The sequence below is a fragment of the Eurosta solidaginis genome, chromosome 3 (assembly GCF_040869045.1).
Source record: "Eurosta solidaginis isolate ZX-2024a chromosome 3, ASM4086904v1, whole genome shotgun sequence".
Lineage (NCBI taxonomy): Eukaryota > Metazoa > Arthropoda > Insecta > Diptera > Tephritidae > Eurosta > Eurosta solidaginis.
The window spans coordinates 71,528,963-71,550,140 of NC_090321.1; the positions used below are offsets into that span (position 1 = coordinate 71,528,963).

General features: G+C 39.1%; 2 protein-coding genes across 3 annotated transcripts in view; one reads left to right on the forward strand and one right to left on the reverse strand.

The window, feature by feature from the left end:
- The window catches only part of rad50 (DNA repair protein rad50), a 114,357-nt gene that overhangs the window by 71,423 nt on the left and 21,756 nt on the right, over positions 1 to 21,178 (reverse strand). The gene's annotated exons all lie outside the window — the stretch shown is intronic.
- Positions 5,569 to 10,052, forward strand: LOC137243912 (uncharacterized). Of its 2 annotated transcripts, none has more exons than XM_067772232.1 (2): positions 5,569 to 6,970; positions 9,362 to 10,052. In XM_067772232.1, exons 1-2 carry the CDS (start codon positions 5,845 to 5,847, stop codon positions 9,421 to 9,423), a joined length of 1,188 nt encoding a protein of 395 aa, XP_067628333.1. In that variant the 5' UTR covers positions 5,569 to 5,844; the 3' UTR covers positions 9,424 to 10,052. The 2 variants fall into 2 exon arrangements, with proteins under 2 accessions (XP_067628333.1, XP_067628334.1); XM_067772233.1 differs by having other exon boundaries at positions 5,570 to 6,970; positions 9,654 to 10,051.

The following is a 21,178-nucleotide window of genomic DNA, read 5'->3' on the forward strand; positions in this document are numbered from 1 at the left end:
CATTTGCAGCCTCGGAATCAACATTACCAGTAATAATATGTACCATAAATAATATCAAGACAAAATGCTTGATTGATGGCGGGGCTACAACCACGCTTGGCAATTACACATTTTTTCAGAATATGCTAATTCGCAAAAAATTAGTAAAACCAATTTTATTGAATACGTTAGTCAGTGATAACATTCCTCGTGTTCCAATGAAACATGATCCAGATACATATGGATCACATTATTGTTGTTGCTTTTGCATGTTAAATCTCTATCCGTATCTGGTTCATGTTTCATTGAAACACCAGTATTATTACAGATGAGGTTATAGTAAATTTTTGAATAAAACTAGGTATAAATATTTTAGGACCAGTTGAAGCGATTATAGATTTTCAAAATAATAAATGGACCGTAAATAATGAATGCTTAAACCTTTAAAACTACGCAACGGATTTTGATGCGGTTTTTTTAGTAGATAGAGTGATTGAAGAGGAAGGTTTGTGTGATGTACATATATGGGGTATTCCATCCCATTTCGACCAATTTTGAACCCGACCCCTTTAGAATTGGCTGAAAGTTTTTCTTCTTTTTCTAGCTTACGAAAGACGTTTTTCAGAATTTTTTCAAATTTTTTCATCCAACTCAAAAAAAGTTATGAATTAAAAAAAAAACACAGTTTTTGTTTTCAAAATGCTATAACTTTTTCAAAAATTGACCGTTTGTGTTGGAGTACGAAGCTCATCGAGTGCAACCCTGTAAAATATACATTCCTCACTACTTAATAATACATAAATGTACATGAGCATTAATATTGCAACCCTATTTTGATTTGTGAATTACTCTTTACCTTCCTGTTCTTTTCCAATCTTCTTGAAATAAAGTACGTAAGAAATCACAGGTTATGGGCCCAGCCCTAACTAAAGCGCGATAAATTTAACTTTATAAATTTAAAAAAGAACAAGCGAAGAAATTAGGTGTGGCGAGTTATAAATAACGAGAAGTACATCTAATTCGAGTAACCATGTCGACCGCATCTGTTAAGATTGATCCGCTAAACGCGGATAACTACGACACCAGGAAATTACACATGCGGGCAGTTCTAAGAAAAGGCGATCTATGGAGTTATTCATCAGGTTCGACACCATGTTCAAGCGATGAAAGTGCAGCAAAATGGAAAGAGTTTGATCAGAAAGCATGCGCCGATATAACGCTTTCAATATCTCCATCAGAATTAGGATTAATCTCCGAATGTGAAACTTCGTATGAAATGTGGAAAAAATTGGAGTCTACATTTCAGTCAAAAGGGCCTGTGCGAAAAGCCACCCTATTAAAACGCATCGCACTTGCACGCCTGAAGGAAGGCGATAACATACGTGATCATTTGAACGAGTTTTTTCACGCAGTTAGCAAACTAAAAGAAATAAATATCACGGTTGGTGACGATTTATTGACAATTCTGCTGCTTTACAGTTTGCCTGAATCTTTTGAAACATTTCGTTGCGCTCTGGAAACTCGCGATGAGTTGCCCAAACCAGATGTTCTTAGAGTAAAAATTCTAGAAGAAGAGCAATCAAGAAAATCAAAGGCGGCAACTGCAGAACAAAACGTATTAATTGCACATTCGAAGTATAGAAATACAAATAGGCAGGCTGGCAACGTTCACAGCACTGACAAGCGAAAAGCAAATTCAGTTGAGAAATAAAGACTTGACAAACGCACTTGTTATAAGTGTGGCGAAGTTGGTCATATTTCTCGAAACTGCCGATCAAAACAAAATGCAAAATCTGCAAGTTCGAGTACACGACGATTAAATGAGAAAAACACAGAAAAAACTATGCTGGTGGAATCTGCATTTCTATTGAACAACACAAGAAACGATTATTGGTGTTTGGACAGTGGATGCTCATCACATATGTGCGCAAACAAAAGCAATTTCAACAGTTTCAAAGAAATAAGCAAGACGCAGAATTTAGCTAACAATGACACAGCTAAAATCACAGGCATCGGCGGCGTCAAGGTAGTTGTCGACGAAGAGGGACATGAGGAACGTATAAATTTTGAAAAGGTGATGTATGTAAATGAATTGAGAACAAATTTGCTGTCCGTATCAAAAATTACAGATAGAGGATATGAAGTAACATTTCGTCGTGGTGAGGCGACCATCACACTGAATGGCGAATCAGTGCTCACAGCAACACGCATTGGCGATCTATACTATATCAAAAGCACACAAACAACGGCAAGCATAGCAGAAACGAAACTTGATTTATACACATGGCACGTTCGAATGGGGCACCTCAACGAAAAGGACTTAAAGCGAGCGCTCAGCATGGTACACGGTATGCATTTTGACGCGAAAGAAAAGCTACAAAACTTGTGAAGTTTGCGTTAGCGAGAAGCAAGTACAAGAAAGCTTTCCGAAGCAAAATGAAAAGCGTACTACACAATTGCTCGAAATCATACATAGCGATGTGTGCGGGCCAATGAGAACTTTTTCTCACTCCGGTGCAAGGTACTTTGTTACATTTACCGACGATTTTTCTCGGTACAGCGAAGTTTATTTTATAAAACACAAGTCGCAAATATTAAATACGTTCAAAAATTTTAAGAACTCGGTTGAAAATTTTACTGGAAAAAAGATTAAAATGCTACAATCTGACAACGGATTAGATATATTAACAATGATTTTAACAATTACTTAAATGAATGCGGCATAAGGCGGCGATTGACCGCACCATATACGCCACAACAAAATGGTATTGCCGAAAGAAAAAACCGAACATTATTAGAAATGGCAAGGTGTATGTTAAAGCAGGCATGCTTACCTCCGATTTTTTGGGCTGAAGCTATTAATGCGGCCAACTATATTAGAAATAGGTATCCAACCAAGGTCATTAAAAATAAAGTTCCTTTAAATGTTTGGTCAGGTAAAACCCCCACCGTAATACACATGCGACCATTTGGTACAAAAGCATACGTTTTAATAAAAGATAAGTCAAATGGAAAATTTAGTTCACGGTCGGAAGAGTCTATTCTGGTCGGGTACTCAAATGAAGCAAAAGCTTATCGTTTATGGTCACCTAAAAAACGTAAAATTTTGATAAGTTGCGACGTAAAGTTTTTAAATGAGAAGTTTTATAAGCAAATTGACGAAAAGTCAGATAAAATAGAAATTACACACATCAGTAAACGTTGATGGTATCGAAGATAAAGAATCTTTTGAAGAATCTGAAAACGAACGCGAAAACGAAGATACATCGAAAAATGGTAGAGGTAGACCTAAACTACATAGAACGGGAAAGCGGGGTCGACCGAAGAAAATATACCAGCTATCGACGAATACCAAAAATAAAGAACAATGAATCAGACTCTAATGTTGAATACGAGGATTGCGAATTTGCCAACTTAGCTATGGCCAATGATCCCGAAACGATCAACGAAGCAATAAATGGCGAAGAAGGTTCCTTATGGCTCCAAGCCCTCGAAAACGAATTTATGGCACAGTTACTTAATAAGACATGGGACAACGACCTGCTCTACGAAAAATAATTGGCAATCGATTTGTTTTCCGAACAAAGGAAGGAAATGTAAAGAAAGCACGTCTAGTGGCAAAAGGCTGCTCACAACGTCCAGGAGAGGATTACAACGTTACTTTTTCGCCAGTTACGCGACTGACATCAATCAGGATGATGGCAGCTTTAGCGAAAGAATGGATTCTGGAAATTCATCAAATGGATGTAATAACAGCGTATCTAAACGGCGATTTAGAGCAAGACGTATTTATGGAAATCCCACAATTTTTAAGTAATATCCTCAAAAAGGTAATGTCAGGTAAGCATCTAAATGTTGATGAAGCAAAGGCTAAAATTATTAGAAACACTGCTAAAGAGTGGACAAATTCGTAAATTGTGCAAATCCTGTGTGTAGATTACGAAAATCTTTATATGGTTTACGACAATCTGGCTTCTAATGGTACCAAAAACTAACTAAAAAATTACGCGAAATGGGTTTTAAAGCATCTGCGTGCGATCCATGCTTTTTCATTATGAAGAAAGATTCAAAAACTATGCTAATGTCAATTTATGTTGATGATTTATTAATAGCCACAGACGATAAAATATGGCTTCAAGAAGTTAAAAACTCTCTTGCTAAAAGTTTTGAGATGAAAGACCTAGGTCCAGTCAAAACATGTTTCGGCATAAATTTCAACCAAGATCTTAAGAGAAATACTTTATACTTAAATCAAAGTGAATATGCAGAAGGAATTTTAAAGAAATTTCGAATGCAGGACTGTAAACCAGTTAAAACACCATTGGAATTAAACCAGAAACTGGAAAAACCGGCAAAACCTGATATAACCGAAATGGAAAAATACCCGTATCAAAGTTTGATCGGAGCTTTATTATATCTCGCTGTGACGACAAGACCTGATATTGCTTTCGCTGTCAATTTCTTAAGCCAGTTCAATTCTAATTATAACTCCGAGCATTGGCAGTCAGCCAAACGAGTACTAAGATACCTGAAAGGCACTTTGCACTATGGCCTAACTTACAAGAAAACACAAGCTGAAATGTATGCAGCAGCAGATGTCGATTGGGGCGCAAATCAAACAGACAGGCGTTCGTACTCCGGTTACGTTTTTATATTAGCTGGAGGTGCAATATCATGGGAAGCACGTAAGCAGAAGACAGTATCCCTATCTAGCACTGAATCCGAGTACATAGCTCTAAGTGAAGCAACGAGAGAGGCGATATACCTTCGAGAAATGCTAAATGAAATCGGAATGCAACAAAAAACCATACAAATATACAACGACAGTCAAAGCGCCCAAAAATTAGTAGAAAGCGTTGCATATCATTCACGTACAAAACACATAGACGTTCGTCATCATTTCATTCGTGACAGAGTTCGAGACGGAGATATCGTTTTAAAATAAATGCGAACCGAAGACATGCCGGCTGATGTTTTAACAAAGGGACTACCTGCGGTAAAACACTACACATGCATCAATAGCATGGGCGTATCGGATGGGAATTTTGAATAATATTGCACTCTTAATCCTTCGAGGGGAGGTGTTGGAGAGTACGAAGCTCATCGAGTGCAACCCTGTAAAATATACATTCCTCACTACTTAATAATACATAAATGTACATGAGCATTAATATTGCAACCCTATTTTGATTTGTGAATTACTCTTTAACTTCCTGTTCTTTTCCAATCTTCTTGAAATAAAGTACGTAAGAAATCACAGTTTCGGATCTTTTTTTTTTTAATTTGTTTTTAAATGTACTTTTCGGAAAAAATACAAAAGATTTTTAAAGTTTTTTTTTATTTTTTCAGTTTTTCGAGATTTTTCGAATTTCGCCATTTTTTTTTCTCATAAAAAACTTCAATCAATTCTGCAATCATCCCCACTAATCCCGGAGTGGGCTGATTTTTTTTTATATTTTTTTTTATTTAATTGAAAAAAAATTTTTCAAAAATAAAAATTTTTTTATCAATTTTATTTATATAACAAAAAAATGTAAGAAAATGATTTTTAAGTATTCTTTTCTTTATATATTATAGTAACTTACAAAAAAAACTTACATGTTTACTGTGTCAGTCATTAATCCTGGTAATTTTAATCGTAGATTACCATAATATATAAAGAAAAGAATACTTAATTAGTGTGAGATATCCACAATGAAATGTGAATAATCTGGCAACTCTGTCATTAGAACGTAAGAAACATAGAATGTAAGAAAGAAAAATAATGAAATAAAAGACACTTGGATTTTAACCTTAAACGCGTGCACACCACTTTCTGCGAGTCATATATAAATATATACGAAGATATAACAAATTGGCGACGACATGACTCCTAATCCAAGCGATGTGGTCTCAACTTCAAACATCACCTTGTTCCAGTCAGCAAGTATTCCGGAGTTCTCACCAACGCAAATGTCGTGGGACATATGGAAGGAGCGTTTGGAAATTCATTTTTGTGAGGTTAGGTGCACAGATGACAATGCAAAAAAAGTGATTTTATTGAAATCAATTGGTGCGGAGGCATACAGTGTAATACACAGTTTGTGCAGTCCTAGTAGCCCGTCGTCTAAAGCGTACAAAGATTTGTGCGAAATGATGCACACTCAATTTACTCCGCCCACAATAATTTTTCATGAACGCCGAAAATTCCACGTAGCCTGCAGACAAGATGAGGAAACCGTGGCCATGTGGTTTGCTAGAGTAAAGAAATTGGCTCTAAATTGTAAGTTTGGTCCAAACTTAGACGCCTTCGTACTGGATAAATTCATAGTGGGATTACCTAATGAAATTTTTGAGCGAATTTGCGAGGAAGACGAGAAGTTAACCATTGAACAAGCGTTAAGAAAGGCGCTGATCGTCGAAACAAAATTAGCGTCTCGTACCGTGGGAGTAAAAGCTGCAGCACACGAAGATGGTGCCGTAAATTTCGTAAAGAAGTCCGCACATTCAAGACAACAAACAACACGTAGCAGCAGCAATAACAATAAAACAACAGGCAATTCAAATAGTGGAAAGAATAATTCCAACAAAAAGAAACCGTGCTGTCACTGTGGGTGGCGAAACCACGAAGCTTCAGCATGTAAATATAGAGAGAGCAAATGTTACAAATGCGGTAAAACTGGGCACTTGGCATCAGTATGCAAAAGTAGACAAAACAAGAACAATGCTGTAAACTGTGTATCGGACTCAGATCATTTTTTATATACTGATACTGATAACGATTGTGTTTTTTCTAACTCTATTTTTAGTGTTCAGTGTACGAATAACGCGAGTGGAGCCTACACACTATGCGTTTCAATCAATAATACAAGGGTAGAAGCCGCATGTGACACGGGGGCTCCGTGCACCCTAATTCCGTCATCACTTTATCAACAAATTAAAGAAAAATCAATCCTTAGGAAATGTAAAGTTCCGTATGTGGATTACAGCGGCGAGCGGATTGCAATATTGGGTGAGTTTGATGCATTGATCAGATGCAAAGGTAATACCAAGATGATTGTTGTTGTTGTGACCAAGACGGAAAATCCTCCCTTGTTAGGACGTAGTTTTTTAAGAGCATTTGGCTTTGACCTAGTTCAAGTCAATGCAGCGTACCCAAGTAATGACCACAGTGTTATTGCGAATTCAATTAAAGAAGAATTTTTCGATGTATTTAGTAGTGGCCTCGGTGCCTTTAATGGCAAGACAATTTCCTTAAAACTAAGCAGCAATGCAAATCCAATTTTTTTTAAACCACGCCCCGTACCCTTGGCATGGAAAGACAAAATTGAAGCTAAGTTGAGTGATTTAGTAAAACAGGGTATGTTAGAGCAGGTAGACAATTCCGATTGGGGAACCCCTCTAGTTCCTATACTAAAATCGGATGGAGATATACGTGTATGTGCAGATTATAAAGTCACAATAAACAAATTTCTAGAGAACTTCCAATATCCACTACCAAGGATTGATGAAATTTTTGCTGCTCTTCAAGGCGGTGAATTATTCACGAAACTCGACTTATCGCAAGCGTACAACCAATTGTTATTGGATGAAAATTCGCAGAAGATTTGTACGTGGAGTACACATGTAGGAATTTTTAAGGTAAAACGTTTGCCCTTCGGTGTTAAGACTGCAGCGGCAATTTTTCAAAAAACCATGGAAAATTTATTTAGAGATATAAAACATGTAGTGGTTTATCAGGATGACATAACTGTCACTGGTCCGGACACGAAGACACATTTAGAAACCCTGAGAGCTGTGTTAAACAAATTAAGATCGGCAAATCTCAAGCTCAACATAAAAAAATGTCAGTTTTTCAAGTCAAAAATATCATATTTAGGATTTAATATTGATAAGCATGGATTAAGCAAAAATGATGAAAACATCTCCTGCATAATTAATGCACCTACTCCTAAAAATGTGTCGGAACTTCGAGCCTTCACAGGAATGGCCAATTATTATTCTAAATTTATCCACAAGTTTGCAGAAATAATGTCACCCTTGTATGATCTGTTAAAAAAGGACACAATATTCGAATGGAATCAGAAATGTGAGGAAGCATAGAGATCCATAAAAAGAGAAGTTACTTCTAATCAAATTCTTGCACACATTTCAATCCCAACTTAGAAATTATTCTAACCACAGACGCCTGCAATACTTCGGTTGCGGGTGTACTTGCTCACAAGTTCCCCAATAACGAAGTAAAACCCGTAGGATTTATTTCGAGAGCACTTTCCAAGACCGAAACAAAATATAGCACATTGGAAAAAGAAGCTCTGGCGATTATTTATTCCATAACCAAATTAAAGCAATATCTTTTAGGCCACCAGTTCACCTTACGAACAGACCATAAGCCGCTAACGACAATTTTTGGAGAACATAAGGGGCTACCTGTGATGGCTTCTGCTAGGTTGCAAAGATGGGCTTTGGTCCTATCGGGTTTCGACTACAAAGTTGAATTTATCAAAGGGACATTGAATAATGCAGATTGTATATCTAGATTACCACAAGCAACAACTGTGAGTGATCATTATGAATGCAATTACATAAACCTTATTGAAAGCAAAAATTATTTAAACCTAAATTTCAAAGCCATAGCTAAGGAAACTCGACGCGATCCAGTCCTTTCAAAGGTATTATGGTCTGTAGAAAGAGGGGCCTTAAATAGCTTAAAAGGTGATGAATTCAAACCCTTTAAAAATAAGGAATCCGAATTATCTACAGAACACAATTGTATCATGTGGGGATATCGAGTAGTAGTTCCAAAAAAATTGCAGGGCGCAGTTTTAGAATATTTGCACATATCTCACCTAGGCATGGTGAAGACGAAATCATTAGCGCGTTCATATGTTTGGTGGCCAGGATTAGACAAAGACTTCGAAGTTTTGATTAGGAACTGTGAGGCATGCCAAGAACGTCAAGATAGTCCTAATAAAAGCACATTGATTCCGTGGAAACCCACAGACGCTTCTTGGAAGCGCATACACATAGATTTTGCAGGGCCGATCAAAAGCCAATATGCATTTGTAATTATTGACTCGTTTTCCAAGTGGGTGGAAGTCTTTCTAACGAAACATATAACGTCGGACTTTACGGTCAAAACGATGAGAGAGCTATTTTCTCGCAATGGACTAGTCGACGTAGTAGTGAGTGATAACGGTCGGCAGTTCACATCAGCTGACTTTCAGCATTTCTTGAAAACCAATGGCATTAGGCACGTACTGACTGCCCCAGGTCACCCATCTACTAATGGTCAAGCAGAATGTTTTGTGAAGGTCTTAAAAAAATCAATTTTCGCAAACCTTAAAAATAATTGCAAAGATGACTTAAGCACCATTATAAACCGCTTTTTATTTGATTATAGAAATTCACCTCATTGCACAACTGGTGAAACACCAGCAAAACTTTTCTTTGGTAGAGCTTTGAAAACTAGGTTCGATATTTTGAAACCACCCACGACAAAAGACGCTATACTAAAAAGTCAAAGTAAAAGCATTGACTACTACAAAGGAAAACGTAATATTGAGTTTGATGAAGGACAAAATGTATATATCAGGGACTACAGGGACCCAAACAAGCCAACATGGTCTCCAGCAACAATACATAAGAAACTTGGCTTACAAGACGTATCAATGCATTTTCACTCACAACAATAGATCAATCAAAAGACATTCAGATCAAATAAGAAGGAAAGATATCAGTAGTAGTGATAAAAATGTGGATGCGGGCATGAGTAATACGGAGTCCACCAATGATCGCGTCACTGGTCCCGAATTGGAAAGCTGTGTGGAGGCTCCGTCGTGTGATGGCACAGATACACCAAAGCGCAACTTGAGACCCCGAAAGGCTGGCAAAGTCATTAGAGACTGATTGTTAATTTTCGATTCTTTTTTGGGTACACCAACCAATCTTAAAGGTTTGGCGTGTGAGATATCCACAATGAAATGTGAATAATCTGGCAACTCTGTCATTAGAACGTAAGAAACATAGAATGTAAGAAAGAAAAATAATGAAATAAAAGACACTTGGATTTTAACCTTAAACGCGTGCACACCACTTTCTGCGAGTCATATATAAATATATACGAAGATATAACAATTAGTAAAACCAATTTTATTGAATACGTTAGTCAGTGATAACATTCCTCGTGTTCCAATGAAACATGATCCAGATACATATGGATCACATTATTGTTGTTGCTTTTGCATGTTAAATCTCTATCCGTATCTGGTTCATGTTTCATTGAAACACGAGTATTATTACAGATGAGGTTATAGTAAATTTTTGAATAAAACTTTTGATTGCATTATAGGTATAAATATTTTAGGACCAGTTGAAGCGATTATAGATTTTCAAAATAATAAATGGACCGTAAATAATGAATGCTTAAACCTTTAAAACTACGCAACGGATTTTGATGCGGTTTTTTTTAACAGATAGAGTGATTGAAGAGGAAGGTTTGTGTGATGTATATGGGGTATTCCATCCCATTTCGACCAATTTTGAACCCGACCCCTTTAGAATTGGCTGAAAGTTTTTCTTCTTTTTCTAGCTTACAAAAGACGTTTTTCAGAATTTTTTCAAATTTTTTCATCCAACTCAAAAAGTTATGAATTTTTAAAAAAAACACCGTTTTTGTTTTCAAAATGCTATAACTTTTTCAAAAATTGACCGTTTGGGATCTTTTTTTTTTAAATTTGTTTTTAAATATACTTTTCGGAAAAAATACAAAAAATTTTTAAAGTTTTTTTTTTACTTTTTCAGTTTTTCGAGATTTTTCGAATTTCGCCATTTTTTTTTTTCTCATAAAAAACTTCAATCAATTCTGCAATCATCCCCACTAATCCCGGCGTGGGCCGATTTTTTTTATATTTTTTTTTTTATTTAATTGAAAAAAAAATTTTCAAAAATAAACATTTTTTTTATCAATTTTATTTATATAACAAAAAAATGTAAGAAAATGATTTTTAAGTATTCTTTTCTTTATATATTATGGTAACTTACAAAAAAAACTTACATGTTTACTGTGTCAGTCATTAATCCTGGTTATTTTAATCGTAGATTACCATAATATATAAAGAAAAGAATACTTAAAAATCATTTTAAGTATTCTTTTCTTTATATTTTTCTTTATATTTTTTATATTCTTTAAATTTTTTTTATCAATTTTATTTATATAACAAAAAAATGTAAAAAAATGATTTTTAAGTATTCTTTTCTTTATATATTATGGTAACTTACAAAAAAAACTTACATGTTTACTGTGTCAGTCATTAATCCTGGTTATTTTAATCGTAGATTACCATAATATATAAAGAAAAGAATACTTAAAAATCATTTTCTTACATTTTTTTGTTATATAAATAAAAATTTTTATTTTTGAAATTTTTTTTTCAATTAAATAAAAAAAAAAATACAAAAAAAATCGGCCCACTACGGGATTAGTGGGGATGATTGCAGAATTGATTGAAGTTTTTTATGAGAAAAAAAAAAATGGCGAAATTCAAAAAATCTCGAAAAACTGAAAAATTACAAAAAAAAACTAAAAATTTTTTGTATATTTTTGGTAATTTTATAGCCTTATGCGTTAACGTAAAAATACATTTAAAAACAAATTTAAAAAAAAAAAAAAAAGATCCCAAACGGTCAATTTTTGAAAAAGTTATAGCATTTTGAACACAAAAACGGTGTTTTTTTAAAAATTCATAACTTTTTCGTAAGCTAGAAAAAGAAGAAAAACTTTCAGCCAATTCTAAAGGGGTCGGGTTCAAAATTGGTCGAAATGGGATGGAATACCCCATATATATAAAAGAAAGGGGTGTTAGTTACACTATTTATAACTCAAAGAGCGTATGAACCGATTTGGCTGAAAATTGGTGGAGGGGGAGCTGAGAACCAGGAGACGGACATGGGATACTTTTTATCCCGTTCTGGACAGGGTCTTGAGATCAAAACGTGGACCTGGGTTGTTGTTGTAGCAGTGCTTCGCCCCACCTAACAGCCGCGACCGATCACAAATTATCATCAATATCCTCTAACGGGAGTCCAAGGACTCTTGCTGTTTCAACAGGGGTGGACCATAAGGAAAGGGGTGTTAGAGGCGTTGGTTCCACATTACAATTAAAGAGATGGTTGGTGTCATGTGGGGACACATTGCAGGCGGGGCATACATTTTATATATCGGGGTTGATTCTGGATAGGTAAGAGTTTAACCTGTTACAGTATCTAGAACGAAGTTGAGCAAGAGTGACACGCGTTTCCCTGGGAAGTATGCGTTCCTCTTCCGCGAGTTTTGCATACTTTTCTTTGAGTACTGCATTCACCAGGCAATTCCCGGCATAACGGTCCAACGCCTGTTTGTGGAGTTCACCAAGGACCTGCTTGTGTTTTTTCGCTTCATACGGCTGGGTTCTCAGGTGCCGTATTTCCTCAAAATGCTTACGGAGATGACTCCTTAAGCCCCTAGGCGGTGCTGGCTCATCAATAAGATGTCTGTTGGGATGCTCAGGTGGACCCGGGTAATCCTGGGATGTGTTTGTACAATATGGGTATCAAAGCTGTTTTTGATTACTTTGATACGGGTACCCCTGGGTGATTATGGTCTCGAGATATAGGCCAAAACGTGGACCCAGATACCCCTAGAATGTGTGCGTAATATGGATATCAAATGAAAGCTATTGCTAAGAGCTTTAAAGTAATTTTCATTGTGTTATTCGATTTAGTCGCATAAACCTGGCAAAGATGATAAATATGCATGCGAAGCCGAAATAAAGACATGAATTAATAATACCCACATACCTATTTACAATGTACGTCCTATTCGATTTGCCTGAAATTTGGTATATAAATTTGCCTATATTAGTATTTACGATCCTTTTTTCCGGGAAGTATACTAGAGACGGACTGGGACTGGGATAGGGACTGGGACTCGGAATGGGACTGTAACAAAATACATACCACCCTCTGGGACTGGCAATAAGGGATGAAGAAGAATGAGAACTTGAGAGAAGATAAAATAGGGAAGGAGGCTGAGAAAGAGATAGAGTGACACGAAGATAGAGATAGATGAAACGAAAAAGACGGAGAGAGGAGTGAATAAAAGGGTTAAGAAAATGTGAAGGGGAGGGAGGGCAGAGTTAGGCGGAAAAAGCTTATTAAAATGTATGCAGATAGATCAAATTTAGAGCAGAACAACGTCTGACGGGTCTGCTAGTATTAAATATGAAGAGGTTAATTATTTGGAAAAATTTTAAATTTCGGAACTTAAAGATTTAATTCCAAAAGATTTAAACATAGTTTTACAAGTATATGTATGAGAAGGAAACAATTTCTTTCTCTTTCTAACACACTACCGTTTGACACTTCGGTCAATGTCAAACTATTGTGGAACCTGCGTGGAACATGCGTTTGACACTTAACGAAGTGTCAAAATTACCGGGGTTGCTGTCGTGGAACGCGACGTAGGGAAACAAAAAAAAGAGCGGAATATCAGATATGGGTTGCTGTGATGGTAAATTCTTTTGAACGAATTTAGTATGAAAATGTAGTGCACCTATATGGGTCCTACAGAAAATTATACAAAAGTCTTGAATTGGGGTATTTGAGGACGCGTAGTTATTCCCGTATTAGGAATACAAACACGGGTGCTAAGTTTTTCTACCCGTTCAAAAGTTCTCCGCGAAAAACAGTTTGAAACCGAGGTCGACTGCAATAACCCGTCCAAAAATGTGGAGAGAGAAATAAAAAGACGCGTTTTGTCATGTTATCAATAGTCCAAAGGCGAAAAAGTATTCGAATTATTGGAAGCGAGGCAAAAACGCGTCTATTAATACCTCCCCCGACGGTTTTGGTCGTGTTTTAGCAATCGTCCCCGGTAATAAAGTATCACAATTTGTTAATTAAAATTGTCCAAAACATATGGATTTTAAAGAGAGATGTAATTAAGTGCTCGTATGAAAGGAAATAAGGATATGTCTTTGTAATTTTACAATAAAAATTTTACGCAGTTTTCGTTAGCAGCTACTACACTTTTCTTGGTCCTAAGAAGTACAACAGTGCCAAATTGCATCTACAAAAAAAACGAACAAGAACAAGCATTTTATCAGGTGATCGTGGCTGTGTATGTGCTGCTACATATCCTACTTGTAGACCTTTACAATGGATTTAAATAAAGAACAAAGTACATTGCTGAATTTTTTTGTTTAAAAATAAAAATCTATTTTTTTTAAAGGGTGAGAATTTGATGACCACTAATTGTGTTAAAAACAAAATCATAACCAATTAGCCAATATATTGTAAAAATTATAGGCATCCTCAATTTTTGGAAAAGGAAATTGAGTCGCAAATAGATGACATGTTAAAACAAAATATTATTCGAAATAGTTAGTTGCCATATAATTCTCCCTTGTGGATAGTTAAAAAAAAATCCGATAACTCTAAGAAACAAACATGGCGATTAGTTATTAACTTTAACAGTGGATGATAAATTTCCACTTCCAAATATTGAGTAATTATTTGATAAATTGGGTAAAGCCTAGTATTTTTCTTCGCTTGATCTAGGAAAAGGCTTTCATCAGATATTGATGGACGAAAGAGACATAGAAATAAAATAATTAAAAAAAAAAATTTTAAGTTAAACGGTTTTATTGAAAACAATACTTACATGAAATAATAATAATACGAAAAGCTAGAAAATAATTAGGTAGGTCCTAGGTACTAGTCATCACACTCCTTATCAATCTAGGGCGTTGATCAGACAATTAAATAAAAGCGTTGGGCGCGTGAAATTTCTAAAAATCTGAGGCGTAGCATAACCTGATTAAGGTTCAGTTGGTTTTACTTATGACTATCAATAGAAATATGACGCGTCCAACGCTTTTATTTAATTGTCTGATCAACGCCCTAGATTGATAAGGAGTGTGATGACTAGTACCTAGGACCTTGTCCCTCCTCCAACTCCAAAATATTTTGATGTCACTTCTACTGGACTTTATGCAATATTTGTTCCAAATATGAGCCAAATCAGGCATCATAGTTCGCTTTCTATTCATGTATGTATTATGTGTTCCAAATATGGACCAAATCAAATCGGACCACAAATACGATTTTTGTGAATATCTCGATCCTTGCGCCACCTAGCGGCGATTTTTTTTTTTGATAGGTCGCTTTCTATTCTTGTATGTATTATGTGTTCCAAGCATGAGCCAAGTCGGACCACAAATACGATTTTTGTGAATATCTCGATCCTTGCGCCAACTAGCGGCGATTTTTTTTTCATAAGTCGCTTTTTATTCTTGCATGTATTGTGTTCCAAATATGAGCCAAATCGGACCACAAATACGATTTTTGTGAATATCTCGATCCATGTGCCACCTAGGGGCGATTTTTTTTTCACAGGTCGATTTCTATTCTTGCATGTATTATGTGTTCCAAATATGAGCCAAATCGGACCACAAATGCGAATTTTGCGAATATCTCGATCCATGCGCCACCTAGCGGCGATTTTTTTCACAGGTCGATTTCTATTCTTGTATGTATTATGTATTCCAAATATGAGCCAAATCGGACCACGAATGCGAATTTTGCGAATATCTCGATCCTTGCGCCACCTAGCGGCGATTTTTTTCTTATTATGGCATTGTCATCGGATTCTGAACTATATTCCAAGTTTCAAGCTTGTAGCTTATCGGGAAGTTACTTAAATTTCAATTACAAGATTCGTTCACAATGGCCGTGCGGCCGTGCATGCGGCCTGCCTGTCAACTCAAGCTAAATAAAACCGTTTAATTAAAAACGGCATTTTCGACGTCGAGGGGACATTTTGAGTTCGTCAGAACGACTTTCGGTCTCAAAAATGCGCCTGCTACTTTTAAGCGCATGTTAAATTTTGTTTTGGCTGATTATCAATAAAATTTGCGTAATATATTTGGACGATATACTTGTTTATATATACTAAATGTGTTTCCATTACTAAAAGTCCATTGTTATCTCTCATCTGCTCTGTTGTTTTGTCCTTGAGAGTCTGAAGTATAACATATGCCCTTCTAATATAGCTGATCCGATGATCCGATCAAGCCGGATTCATTTATTGTAAACTAGCCTTTACCCGCGGCCCCGTCCGCAAGGAAAATTTTAAATATATGGGCTATTCGCGTTAGCCTGCTTATTATCTGTTTAAAATTTTGTTTTCTGTCTAATGCATTTTATTTTTGTAATTGAGTAAAAAAAAGAACTAAATGAGCTGATAACCTGATAGGATCCCAAATGATCCCGAAATTATCCAGAAAAAGCTACGAAATGACTCCAACGCTATCGCGGACGGATCCCGAAAACCATCCAGAAATGCCCCGAAAGGGTCTCCAAAAGTTCCCCGAATAGTCCCAAAAAAACCCGAAATGAGAGCGACACGATTCTAGACGTATCCAGAGAACCACACAGGAATGATCCCTGAATGTGTTCCAAAATGATCCCGAAAAGGTTCCGAAATGACCCTGACGGGCTCCCGGGCGGATCTCAAAAACTATCCAGAAAATATCCAGGAAGGGTCCCTAAATTATCCCGACTAACTCCAGAAAAAGTTCCGAAATGGCTCCGAGGGGATCCACGATGGATCGCGAAAACCATACAGAAATGATTCCGGAAGGATTCCAAAATTATCTCGAAATAGTCCGGAATGGACCCAGATGGGATCCCGCACAGATCCAGAAATGATCCCGGAAGGGTGCAAAAACTATCCCGTAAAAGTAACAAAAAATCCCGAAATGGCTCCTACGGCATCCCGGACGGATCCAGAAATGATCTCGGAAGGGTCCCCAAATGATCCCAAAATGGTCCCGAAATGACCCTGATGGATCCGGCAAACCATCAAGAAATTATGCCGAAAGGGTCCCAAAATGATCCCGAAATAATACAGAAAGACACGAAACGACCCCTAGAGGATCCCCAAATGATCCCGTATTAGCCCCGAAAAGGTCCCGAAATAACACCGACGGGATCCCGGACAAATCCCGAAAACCATCCAGAAATGATGCCGGAAGGAATCCCAAATGATTCCGTAAAAGTCCCGCATTGATTCCGACGGGATCCCGAACGGATACCGAAAATCATCCGGAAGTGATGCCGGAAAGGTCCTCAAATGATCACCTAATAGTCCCGAAATGACCCTTAAGGGGTCGTGGACGGATCCCATAAACCATCCAGAAATGATCCCGATATAGTCCCGAAGAAGTCCCGAAATGACCCTGACGGGATCTCGAACGCACCCCTAAATGACCCTGACGGGATCCTGGACAGATCCCGAAATCCATCCAGAAATGATCTTGGGAGGGACCCCAAATGATCCCGAAAAAGTCCCGCAATGATTCCGAGGCGATCCTGATCGGATACCGAAAACCATCCAGAAGTGATGCCGGAAAGGTCCTCAAATGATCACCTAATACCAAAATGACCCTGACGGCATCCCGGACTGATCCCAAAATCCATCCAGAAATGATCATGGGAAGGTCCCAAAATTATCCCGAAATAGTCTCGGAAAAGTTCAGAAATTACCCTGACGGGTTCCCGGACGAATCCTGAAAGCCATCTCTAAATGATCCCGAAAAAGTCCCGAAATGACCCTGACTGGACCCCGAAAGGATCCCGAAAACTATCCAGAAATGATGCCGGAAATGTCCTCAAATGATCACCTAATAGTTCCGAAAAGACCCTGACGGGATCCCGAACGGATTCCGACAACTATCTAGAAATGATGCCGTAACGGCCCGCAAATGATCCCGTATTAGTCGAGAAAAAGTCCCGAAATGAACCCGACGGGATGCCGGACGAATCCCAAAAACCATCCTGAAATGATGCCGGAAGGGACACCAAATGATCCCGAAAAAGTCCCGCAATAATTCCGACGGGATCCTGAGCGGATACCGAAAACCATCCAGAAGTGATGCCGAAAAGGTCCTCAAATGATCACCTAATAGTCCCAAAATGACCCTGACGGCATCCCGTACAGATCCCGAAATCCATCCAGAAATGATCTTGGGAGGGTCCCAAAATTATCCCGAAATAGTCTGGGAAAAGTCCAGAAATTACCCTGACGGATCCCGGACGAATCCTGAAAACCAATCTTAAATGATGCCGAAAAAGTCCCGAAATGACCCTGATGGGACCCGGAAAGGATCCCGAAAACTAACCAGAAATGATGCCGGAAAGGTCCTCAAATGATCTCCCAATAGTTCCGAAAAGACCCTGACGGGATCCCGAACGGATCCCAACAACTATCCAGAAATGATACCGAAAGGGCCCGCAAATGATCCCGTATTAGTCGAGAAAAAGTCCCGAAATGACCCCGACGGGATGCCGGACGAATCCCAAAAACCATCCAGAAATGATGTCGGAAGGGACCCCAATGATCCCGAAAAAGTCCCGCAATTATTCCGACGGGAATCTGAACGGATACCGAAAACCATCCAGAAGTGATGCCGGAACGGTCCTGAAATGCTCACCTAATAGTCCCAAAATGACCCTGAGGGCATCCCGGACAAATCCCGAAATCCATCCAGAAATGATCTTGGGAAAGTCCCAAAATGATCCCGAAATAGTCACGGAAAAGTCCAGAAATTACCCTGACGGATTCCCGGACGAATCCTGAAAGCCATCCTTAAATGATCCCGAAAAAGCCCCGAAATGACCCTGACGGGATCCCGAAAGGATTCCAAAAACTATCCAGAAATGATGCCGGAAATGTCCTCAAATGATCACCTAATAGTTCCGCAAAGACCCTAACGGGATCCCGAACGGATCCCGACAACTATCCAGAAATTATGCCGAAAGGGTCCGCAAATGATCCCGTATTAGTCGAGAAAAAGTCCCGAAATGACCCCGACGGGATCCCGGACGAATCCCAAAAACCATCCAGAAATGATGCCGGTAGGTATCCCAAATGATCCCGAAATAATCCCGAAATTACCTCGTCGGTATCCCGGACGGATACCGAAAATTATCCAGAAATGATGCCGGAAAGGTCCACAAATGATCCCCTAATAGTCCCGAAATTACCCTGATGGGATCCCGGACGGATCCCGAAAACGATCCAGAAATGATGCCGGAAGAGCCCCCAAATGATCCCGAAAAAGTCCCCAAATGACCCCGACGATATCCCGGACGGATCCCGAAAACCATCCAGAAATGATGCCGGAAGAGCCCCCAAATGATCCCGAAAAATTCCCCAAATGACCCCGACGAGATCCCACACGGATCCCGAAAACCATCCAGAAATGATGCCGGAAGAGCCCCAAATGATCCCGAAAAAGTCCCCAAATGACCCCGACATACTCCAGAAAAGGTTCCGAAATGGCTCCGAGGGAATCAACGACGGATCGCGAAAACCATACAGAAATGATTCCGGAAGGATCCCAAAATGATCCCGAAATAGTCCGGAAATGACCCAGATGGGATCCCGCACAGATCCAGAAATGATCCCGGAAGGGTCCAAAAACTATCCCGGAAAAGTAACAAAAAATCCCGAAATGGCTCCTACGGCATCCCGGACGGATCCAGAAATGATCTCGGAAGGGTCCCCAAATGATCCCAAAATGGTCCCGAAATGACCCTGATGGATCCGGCAAACCATCAAGAAATTATGCCGGAAGGGTCCCCAAATGATCCCGAAATAAAACAGAAAAAGTCACGAAACGACCCCTAGAGGATCCCCAAATGATCCCGTATTAGCCCCGAAAAAGTCCCAAAATGACCCTGACGGGATCCCGAAAGGATTCCGAAAACAATACGGAAATGATGCCGGAAAGGTCCTCAAATGATCCCCTAATAGTCCCGAAATGACCGTGACGGGATCCCGACAACTATCCAGAAATGATGCCGAAAGGGTCCGCAAATGATCCCGTATTAGTCGAAAAAAAGTCCCGAAAGGACCACGACGGGATCCCGGACGAATCCCAAAAACCATCCAGAAATGATGCCGGTAGGTATCCCAAATGATCCCGAAAAAGTCCCGAAATGACCTCGTCGGCATCCCGGACGGATCCCGAAAATTATCCAGAAATGATGCCGGAAAGGTTCCCAAATGAGCCCCTAATAGTCCCGAAATTACCCTAATGGGATCCCGGACGGATCCCGAAAACCATCCAGAAATGATGCCGAAAGGGTTCCCAAATGATCCCGTATTAGTCGCGAAAAAGTCCCGAAATGACCCCGACGGGATCCCGGACGGATCCCGAAAACCATCCAGAAATGATGCCGAAAGGGTTCCCAAATGATCCCGTATTAGTCGCGAAAAAGTCGCGAAATGACCCCGACGGGATCCCGGACGGATCCCGAAAACCATCCAGAAATGATGCCGGATGAGCCCCAAAATGATCCCGAAAAAGTCCCCAAATAACCCCGACGAGATCCCGGACGGATCCCGAAAACCATCCAGAAATGATGCCGGAAGAGCCCCCAAATGATCCCGAAAAAGTCCCCAAATGACCCCGACGATATCCCGGACGGATCCCGAAAACCATCCAGAAATGATGCCGGTAGGTATCCCAAATGATCCCGAAATAGTCCCGAAATGACCCCGACGGGATCCCGGACGGATCCCGAAAACCATCCAGAAATGATGCCGGATGAGCCCCAAAATGATCCCGAAAAGTCCCCAAATGACCCCGACGAGATCCCGGACGAATCCCAAAAACCATCCAGAAATGATGCCGGTAGGTATCCCAAATGATCCCGAAATAGTCCCGAAATGACCTCGTCGGCATCCCGGACGGATCCCGAAAATTATCCAGAAATGATGCCGGAAAGGTTCCCAAATGATCCCCTAATAGTCCCGAAATTACCCTAATGGGATCCCGGACGGATCCCGAAAACCATCCAGAAATGATGCCGAAAGGGTTCCCAAATGATCCCGTATTAGTCGCGAAAAAGTCCCGAAATGACCCCGACGGGATCCCGGACGGATCCCGAAAACCATCCAGAAATGATGCCGAAAGGGTTCCCAAATGATCCCGTATTAGTCGCGAAAAAGTCGCGAAATGACCCCGATGGGATCCCGGACGGATCCCGAAAACCATCCAGAAATGATGCCGGATAAGCCCCAAAATGATCCCGAAAAAGTCCCCAAATGACCCCGACGAGATCCCGGACGGATCCCGAAAACCATCCAGAAATGATGCCGGAAGAGCCCCCA

Excerpts from the sequence above, each read along its gene's own strand:
- LOC137243912 (XM_067772232.1), top strand. The coding sequence starts at position 5,845 with ATGACTCCTAATCCAAGCGATGTGGTCTCAACTTCAAACATCACCTTG. Across the intron at positions 6,971-9,361 it reads CGAGCGGATTGCAATATTGG|AAATTCACCTCATTGCACAA; the intron begins GTGAGTTTGATG and ends ATTTGATTATAG.